Below are 10,194 nucleotides of genomic sequence, written 5' to 3'. Positions count from 1 at the left end.
CTGGACCCAATATTCCTGCTGACGCAGCTCCATCCGTGTCAACCTCTCATTGATCGAGCCGTAGTCCTCCTCTTCTCGCTCTTGTCGGCTTCGTGTCCTCTGAGTGCTTGTCCCGGCTTCATCTCCCCCTTGGTGGGTCGGTTGTTCCTCACCTTCCTCCTCATTTTCTTCTTCATTTTGCTCGACCCCCATCTCGATCTCGGGCTTACATCCCTAAATTGCAAGTTCCGCGGATTCGCCGCCGTGGCTTGTTCGTGGACCGCAGCCTTCATCTTCCAGTTTTCTTTGCGGAAAGGACCGTTCACATAGGTGTTGACGGTGTCCGGGAGGGGGTAATGATCTGCTGCCCTCTGTATCAAATATATCTGCCCTCGTTGGTCCACTCCGACCAGCCTTGTTCTTCTCAAAAAGCTGAAGTCCATCAAGTTATCAACAATGTCGGCGACCAAGCCCCTCGTCGACACTCCCATATGGAGTGCAATAGCTGACACAACCGCACCGACACAGAGTGTGCCGGTTTTCTTCTTCGAGGCCCTCTCAAGATGTTTGATCATGAAGTGGCCCAAATTCAAGGGAGGCTCCTTGTGCAGAATAGTCCATAACAGGAAGAGCTCGTCCCTCTGCACGCTCCCATGCTCATGACGCGCGAAGGGGTAGCATACACACGCCTTCTGGAGTAAGCGCAAGGCTGGGTTCCTAATGAGAGAACCCTTTGCCCTGTTGGCGGCGAAGTTGTCATCAACGGTAGTGATGGCCTTTCAGAAGTCATTCGCATTGTGACTGAAGCTAAACGGCTCTCTATACACCTCCCCTAAAAATCCAAAGATTTCCTTGAATTGTGCCATCGTCACTGTGTACTCAGCATTCCTCATACGAAACTTGATGGACACTATCTCCCTCCTGTTCATGACTACCTCAAGGGTAGATAAGAACTCCAGTGTAAGCCTCTGATAGGCGGGGTTCTTCTGTGCCATGAAGAGCCCATTTAGTTGCCCTTCTTCACATAGCTCATTGAAGCACTGCTCAATGCCCAACCGTCGGATTGTGATAGGGCATGGATATCTAGCTACCCGGTAGGGTAGTTGTGAGAGTACGGCCCATTTCTTCTTCTCTGCGGCATTCAAATTAACTCCAGAGTGGCTGGGTGCCATCGTTCACTACCTAAAAATTGAAAGTATTAGATCAATTCGACAATAACCCAACAAGGTGCATTAATGAAGGCACTCTCCCCCAAACATACTCTATACTAAAAGAACTTCTCATTCGTACATTTATCAAGACGAGGATCAACCCCCCATTGTGTCACACAATGTCTCTTCCCCAACAATAAACCTCAATCAAGCTTAACTCAAACATTCCACCAACATGCATCACTTATCTAACATTGCATCAATGTAGACATCACAAATCAAAGCATGTTAGTTCCCCAAACTCAATAACCACAAACCCATGAAGGACATTGCACAATTCATGCTCAAGGCAACCATTCAAACCAAATTCATACTCTAACTAGCAATTAGTCAAGATATCTCCAAATAAACGAAAAACATGCTAGTTCTAACCATCGATTCACCAATAATCATCTAAACACCGAGCATAAGCAAGAGAAGAATGAAAAATCATACCTTTCGGGCTTAGAGTGATAGAAAACGGATTTCTCCCTTTTTTTGCTTGTTCTTGAGTAAATCGACCGATTAATCGGTTCAACCCTTGAATTAGATGGATTAGGAGGATGGTGTGTGTGTGAAATCAGTGTATGTGGAAGAGTTGAGGGTGGAGGGGCGAGAGAGAGTAGAGAGGAACGAGAGAGAATTGTGGCTAGGGTTTGAAAGTATAAAAACTGACCTCGATTGCGTTTTTTAAACCACGCGAAGAAATCGCCCGGTCGGGCGATTTGCAATTTGCAAAACGCCCGGTCGGGCGAACTTTCTGGACAATCCCGCTTTCATCAAACGCCCGGTCGGGCGATTCGCAATTTGCAAAACGCCCGGTCGGGCGAACTTTCTGGACAATGTGTCCATTTCGCCGTTTCTTCAATTTTTGTCCGTTTTTCGCCCATCGACGCCTATTTTCCTGTTCCACTCAAAACATACAAAAACACACCAAAATAAAAAAAATTACCTACTAGGGGTTGCATCCCCCATAGCGCAACTGTTTAACGTCGTTTGCCCGACGGTCTTCAAGCTTTCACTTAATGATCCAATCTCACTCGGATAATGTCATCGGGGCCCTTCTTTGCTTTAGCGGCCAAGTAGAGCTTGTGTAGACGCTTCTTCCACCAAGTGGGCTTCACATCGGCCCCAACAACACCTTCTTTAGGTATTCCAATTTCCACTCTGGCAACCTTCAGCTTTTTACCCCAAATCCATGTTCATCTTCAAACATCCATTCATGCATAAATATTTCCTCCAAAGGATTCTCAACCTCATCATCCCTAGCCCTCACATGTGCCGCTTGTATCATCTTGCACTCTTCAACTTTTAAGGGCACCTCTTCCACTCTCTTGGACTCTTCCACTTCATGACGTTTCATTTTGTCCAACAAGGAGAGAATGACCGTCTTGTTTCCATGCCTAAGGGTGAGTTCTCCCTTAGAGACGTCAATTAGAGCTTTTCCAGTTGCTAGGAATGGTCTTCCAAGGATGAGAGGGACATTTGGATCCTCCTTCATGTCCAAAACAACAAAATCCACGGGGAAGATAAAATCATTCACCCTTACTAATACATTCTCAAGGAGTCCATTCGGGTATTTGACGGATTTATCCGCCATTTGAAGGGTAAATGTAGTTGGCTTCAAGACACCAAATTTCAACTTTCGGAAGAAGCTTAAAGGCATGAGATTTATGCTTGCCCCTAAGTCACACAAGGCATGGCCTTAGTTTGCCTATCATTCCCGATCACACAAGAAATGTTAAAGCTCCCCGGATCTTTCATCTTTGCCGGCATCTTTTCTTGGATGATTGCACTACAATTCTCGGTCAAGTTTACGGTTTCATAATCAACCAACCTCTTCTTCTTGGACACAATCTCTTTCAAAAACTTGAGGTAGCCGGGCATTTGTTGGAGAGCCTCAATAAGAGGAATATTGAGGTGCACTCTCTTGAAGATTTCAAGGAACTTAACAAGCTTCTCGTCCAACTTCTTCTTTTGCACCACTTGAGGAAAAGGAATTTTAACCTCTTTCGGCGTGGGGGAAACAATTGCCTCGGGTTGAACCTCGGGTTGCATAAGAGGTGTTTCCACCTCAATCTCCTCTTCTTCTTTCTCTTCGGGCACTTCTTTAGCTTCCACCTCGGGCATAGGAGGACTCTCATAGCTTGTCCCACTCCTTAAGTAGATTGCCTTGCAGTCTTTTGGATTTGGAACTGTAGTGCTTGGGAATTGCCCCGATTGATGTAATTGTCCCACGGCTTGGGCAATCTGACTCATCTGCGTCTCCAGGCTCTTCATATGTCCTGCCATGCCATGCATATTATTCTCAACTTTCTCTAGCCTTTGATTGATATGCTCCATGTTCTTGTGTGACTGAATCATGAATGCATTCAATATGTCCTCTGAACTTTTGTTCTGCGGCTCAGTGATCATTCCTTGAGAAACTGTGAACCCCGGTGGTGGTTGAAGGGCATTGTTGGGGTTCCCATATGATAGGTTAGGATGCGTCTTGTTCCCAAAATGATTGTAACCTCCACCCCCTTGATTGGGGCGGGAGTTGTTATAGTATCTATTGCCCCCTTGGTGTATGTAGTTGACATCCTCTACACCCTCTTGCTGCTCCTGCAAAGCCGGTCCCATCCCCATGAGATCTAACTTCTTATGGAGGAGCTCCATCTGCTTATACATGCTGTCCATATGGCTGCTCTCTGTGGCAGAGGCTACTCTGTGTATGTTGCTCCTCTCGTTGTTCCAGCCTTCATCATTAGAGGTCACTCTCTCAATCACCTCCATGGCCTCTGCTTCTCCCTTCTTTAGCAATGACCCCCCTGCGCTCAAGTTCAATTCGCGCTTCGCTTCAGGCAGACACCCCCTATAGAATGCTAGGACTTGATGTGTCGGATTCAGCCCATGATTGGAGCACCTCTTCATCAGCCCCTTGAATCTTTCCCAAGCTCCTCGGATACTCTCTTGGGGAGTCATCTCAAACGAAATGATTTCTGACTGCCTCTTCAATGCCTCACTCGGTGGGTAGTATTTTTCTAAGAACTTCTCAACCATGGCCTCCCACGTGCGAATGGAGTCGGGCTCCATACTGTACAACCAATCCTTGGCATCATCCTCCAGAGAAAAAAGGAATACCCTTAATCTGATCTGTTCATCTATGACTCCATTTATCTTCGTCGTGTTGCAGATCTGGATGAATTTAGTGAGATGCTTGTTAGGATCCTCGGTGGGTCGGCCTCTAAAAGCATTGTTTTCAGCCATCTGAATTAATCCTCTCCTGAGTTCAAATGTGTTGGCATGAACATTGTTGCCAACGGGTGGGTTTGCCACCCCATGATAGGCATACATGTTTTGGACAGGTATCACATTCTGCCTTTGATATAGCCGCCTCTGCAAGTCTTCGAGTTGTTGTTGAAGCTGGGCATTCGTTGGAGGAGGTGGTGGAACATCATTCCCGTCTCCATTCTCCATCAGAATAGGAGAATGTGGCTCAAACTGAATAGGGGAGTGAACTGGTGACGGAGTAGGTGACGGTGATTCTTGAACTGGTGAAGGTGATCGTCTTTGGACCGGAGAAGAGACTCGGATCCTTTGATTTAGCCTTCTCAAAGCGTTTCTCCTTCTGTTGGATGCTTCGATCTCAAGATCGATAGGCTCTAAAGGTAGACCCCTAGAGCGTGTGTGCATACAACCTGAAACAAGAAAACTCAATGTGAGAGCTCAAAAATAAAACAAAAATTAAAGCAATAAAGTCTAAACTAGTAATCTCTATCTTTACCACGATATTGAGCTAAATTAACACAAATTGTCCCCGGCAACGGTGCCAAAAACTTGACTCAACTTATTTCAACACAAGAAAATCCCGCAAGTGTACGGGGCTAGTGTAGCACAAAGCAAGCAAGAGTATCGTATCCCACAGAGACAAAATGAATAAACTCAAGTACCACGGACCGATTTTAACTACTATCTAGACGATTCAAAGGTTTGGTTGATTCTTGGAAAAACAATTAAACATAAACAAGTAAAAAGCACGCAACAAAGGATAGGTTTCAAATAAGAGAACGAGGTAGAGCTTTGGATCCGACTACAATACCCACAATGTAAACAACTCAACAACTTTGATTACCCGTTGAAGTCTCTAGGATTAGAAGGACAATCGCTATTCTAGGCTAAGCCCCCTCTCGAGTGCACTCAACCCGTTGATTAACTATTAATATTGAAGTCTCCTTCTATACTTCACAATTAACTTCTATACTCAAAAGATTCAAGTCCTCACTCTAGAATTCCTTCTCTCGAATGCAAATTATCTAGGTGTTGTTCATTCTTTTATCAATCCTAATTAGGTACCTCTCGATTACTCAAAACTAGGTCAATATATCCAATTGGTAGCTAGGCAATTGAATTGAAAGGCACAAGAATGAAACAAAATAATCACAAGAGCATAGGTAATCAAAAGCTATTGAATCAATCACAAGTATTCATTGTAGTCTTCACCAAAACTCTACAAATGATTTAGCTACTCATATTCAACTCAAAAACATAAGAATAAACCATAGTCATTGAATAAAACATGAAAACCAATGAAAATACTCCCAAGGGTGGATTGAACGGAAATTCGTCTTCGTCTTCAATCTTGTTGAGGATTGGGACGCCTTTCCTCTCAATTCCACTCTCCAAACCTTCAAAAGCTGCTATGGGGCGTGTATGGTGTGTTGAGGTCGAAAACCTAGGTCTCCTTTTATACCCGGGGCGGAAATAATAGCAATTTTAATCTCGCAGAACACATCGCCCGACCGGGCGATTTTAAGTCGCCAAAACGCCCGGTCGGGCGAACTTTATGGAGTTCGCGACCAAAACGCCCGGTCGGACGTTTTCTCGTTAAAAATCGCCCGGTCGGGCGTTTTCTCGTGAATCCTCTAAAAGCATTGTCTTCATCTTCGAAAGGGCTTCGCGTGAGTATCTTGCACGCCCCCATCGGAGTCCGGATGAGAGAGTTATGGCTATTATACGAAAGTCGCGCATTGAAGCGCGCCCGGTCAGGCGATTCTTCCTTCAAGCTCGTTTTCAAGTCATTTTCACCTGTTTTAGCTCCAAACTCTCGACAAACTCGTCAAAACACTTATGTAGTGGATAATGGATGTAAACTCAAGTAGTATGCTACAAAAACACTGAAATGTTCACGTTAAACATCCAAAATACTTGCTAAACCACGAGTTTATCATTCACTCATTCCTTAATCACAATAATTGCCTCTAATCAAATCTTGCCTTATTTCTAACATTATTTCTAACAGATCTTTGGTGTTCTCCTTCAAGATATCTCTTCAATTCTAACAAGTTTCATCCACAAGAAAGTTTGATTTAGAGTATGGGATGCAGGTTTGAAGATCTGTTGTCTAACATTCAGATATGACACGTGGAGAAGTAGCAAGTCACTTCGATTCGTTGGATAACCATCTAAGTAGGATTTAATTTTAGAATTTTAATATATTATGTGAATTAAATGTGTAATCTACATATTCATATGTGTTATAAGTACGAATTGAATCGATCCACATAATCACCTAAATAGATTCTTTTATGAATTTACTTAATTTGCAGTTTATGTTGTGCAAACCCCAACACTACTTTGTGTATGAGTAGCTAAATTATATTCCCTCCGTCCACGATTAAGTGTTCTAAGTTGACTTGGCATGGTTTTAAGAAATGTAATAGAAAGTGAGTAGAAAAAGTTAGTAGAGTGTGGGTCCTACTTTTATATATTAATTTAAAAATAAAATGTGAGTGAGATAAGTTAGTTTTTTTTTAAAATTAACTTCATTTATCCTATATGAAGGAGGAAATTACAAATAAACCCCTATAGCAAGGAGAAAATTACAACTGATGTCAAGAGGACTCGAACTCGACACCTCATACAATAATGTCTAAGCTCCTTGCCGCTAGGACAAAGGCTCTGGACGAGTAAGATGAGTTAATTGAATGTAGGGTCATTGTCAAAAGTAGTAAAAAAGTAAATGAGACATTTAATTATGGACAGGCGAAAAAAGAAACTTGAGACACTTATTTGTGGACGGAGGGAGTATGAAATCTGGGGACAGAGAGTAGTTCTTCATGTGTATATAAATTTCAATATTGATATCCAAATACATCATTTATATTGTTTAATTATGTGTGATAATGATTGTGATTGTGATTGTGTATAATTTAAAGGTTAGTAGGGGTATTGGGAGATGAACCACATATTATAATTGTAGGGATCAGACCATCATTGATTCACTATTTACCGGGACCTCTTTTTATATACAACAATCAGAGATGACTAATCTCAGAGGAACAAGCCAAATACAAAAGAGAGAAACAAGATTACAAGATTACTAAGTACAAGATTTACAATCGAAAACCCTAGACTAATCTCAAGTATACAACTGGACTTGAGATTCCATCTCTTCCGATTACCTGCACATTGAGTAAACAATTAGTAATAGAGACAAGATCCCTAAGGATCTAAAACAGAACATAACTGGAAAAAACAAGGTCACAAGCAACGGAAGATGGCTCGGGTCGCAACAGCGACTACACCGGGCCAAGGACCTCCCCACACGCTTCAACCACAAGTCACAAGGTGAGAAACCATAGAACACAGGAGCCAGAAACACAAGTCTCACCGACTACCACCAGTTCACAACCACGGCTCTCAAGCATCACCAAACTCACAGATCTTCCATGTTCTACACAAGAACTCTCGCACCGAACACCCAAACGAGAAGGATCTCAAACCCTAGGTTAGATCCAACACCAAACTCTAAAGGAAACCGAGAGGGTGACCTAACTCCAAAGCTTCACCGATAGAATCCACAAAGACTTAGATTCATCGGAAGAAAACTGAAGATCGGAGGAGAAGACCGGCTGTAACTGCCATGGGAGTAGTGAGAGAAAGTAGAGAGAAGAAAGAGAGAAAACGTTCTACTGAGAGTGAGAGAGAGTTAGAATAGAATGAATGAGAGATGAGGAGACGACTCCTCTAATATCTCACACAACAAACACAACCACAGATCAACGATTGTGGTATGTGATCCGAGTGAGAAGGGGCACGTGGCGGCCATCGGTGAGACAGGTAAGTTATGGGCCGAGGTAAGCAATTGAGCTGCCTACACAGAATGGTCGGGCCTCACATCTAATATAATTGGAATAACCCAACTCAATTAAATATAACAACCCAAACCAATTAGTCCACAAATAATTCAACAATAATCAATATTCTCAAATTGGTAAACATAAGAGTGAGGATTTTTAAGGGTTGGATGAACGGTTTGGAGTTGCATGCTTTTGATGAAAATATTGAGCTATGCAATCTACTTTCTCCATTAATTGAGAATAATTGTGTGATTCAATCTAGTATCCTTGTTGTCATGGATTGTATATTTCAATTGTTATCATTTTATAAACTGAAGGAGTGAAATCATATTTTTGGGATTTCTTTCGTTCGCTAGAATTCAAACCATTGAAACCATTGTTATTTAAATTATTTTCTTGTCTAGTTTAATAAAACTAAACCAAAACCCAGTGTTTCCAACTAGTATATGACACTTGTGTATGATTGCTAGGTTGCATTGTTATTCCCTGTGATTCAATATTCCGATAATGGTTATTAGCTATATTATCACATGGTCTACTTGAAGGTTTAGTGCTAATTAATAAATAGTGCTTCAGACTAACAATAGTGTTTCACGTCGTGGTTGTGGTCGTTATATAGTTCCTCCAGGTTTTGATTGCTTAGTTTACTTCTATCATCCGAGTATTGATTCGTCTGTTGGTTTCATTTTTATACGTAGAATAATTTGGAAATTTCATCAATTAAGATTTCAGGAGCGTGTATTTGGTATTTTGTCGAGAAAGTAGTCGATTCCAAAGATTGATATTGCTATGATAGTTATATTAAAAAATAAATTTGAAAAATAATCGTTTACATTTAGTTCGACATGAGTTTTAATATATAATTCACCTAATTAGTAAAATAGAAGGGGTAAAAAAATAAAGGGTTGTGTGTTAATGGAGAGTGAATTCCACGTCAATAGTAGTGACGGGGAGAGTATTACCGATTGAATTAATTAAATTAAAACCGTTGCGGTGGAAATGAAGTATATGGGTATATTGTTTGCTTCGGCGAGAGCAAGGTGTTTCGTCACAGGGAAAATACCTTATAAGTAGTCAAACTAAAGATTTTTCTTTTTCAGACACGACACAATGCGTAGATTCTGGTTTACTCTTAATTAAATACTCCATCCGTCACATGTTACTTGCACCATTGTTTTTCAGCTCGTCACAAACTCCTTACACTATTTATAGTTTAAGTTAGAATTAATGCATTTAATTAATATACTAGATTAAGTTAAGAGTCCATTTATTAAGTGATGTCTCATTATACTTAAAATTCTAATTTAATTACACTAAAAAATCAATCTCAAATTTACGGCTTAAAATGAAAAGTGTGAGTAACATGGGACGGAGGAAGTATAATTACTTTGTCTGCTCCTTTTCCTTCCCTTGTCTTGTTCTAATAAAATTGCTCATACTATGATATACGCATTTCGTCCTATAATTTGAATTTTGTTTGGTTTTGGCGCAAATTTTAAGAAATGTAAAAAAAAAATTGGATTGTATAAGTTAGTAGAATGTGGATCTCACTTATACATATTAGTTTTATAAAAAAAATGTGAAAGGAATAAGTTGGTAGAATGTGAGACTTACTTACCATTTATGGTAAAAGCGAAATATGACTCTTATTATGAGACGAATGAAAATGACAAAATAAGACTCTTATTGTGGAATTGAGGGGGTATACAACATCCTGGTTCCTACATCTGCACTATAGAAATGCTAGTCCCTCCGTTCCATAGTAGTGAAAATATTTTTTTTCGGCACGGGGATTAAGAAAAATGTGTGTAATGTTCAAATAAAAAATAATAAAGTAGAAGAGAAGAAACAATAGAGTTAATAAAATAAGAGAGAAAGAAAAGTAAGAGTGAGAAAATATCTTA

General features: G+C 41.0%; 1 protein-coding gene across 1 annotated transcript; it reads right to left on the bottom strand.

The window, feature by feature from the left end:
• Positions 1-2,852: 2,852 nt before the first annotated feature.
• LOC121766337 lies at positions 2,853-4,844 on the bottom strand. The gene has a single exon (XM_042162640.1). The coding sequence runs from the start codon at positions 4,842-4,844 to the stop codon at positions 2,853-2,855; it is 1,992 nt and encodes a 663-aa protein (XP_042018574.1).
• Between the last annotated feature and the right edge of the window lie 5,350 nt (positions 4,845-10,194).

Source organism: Salvia splendens, chromosome 1 (assembly GCF_004379255.2).
Source record: "Salvia splendens isolate huo1 chromosome 1, SspV2, whole genome shotgun sequence".
Taxonomy (NCBI): Eukaryota; Viridiplantae; Streptophyta; class Magnoliopsida; order Lamiales; family Lamiaceae; genus Salvia; species Salvia splendens.
The sequence above is the reverse complement of the archived record's forward strand: the minus strand, read 5'-3'. Positions and strand labels throughout refer to the sequence as shown.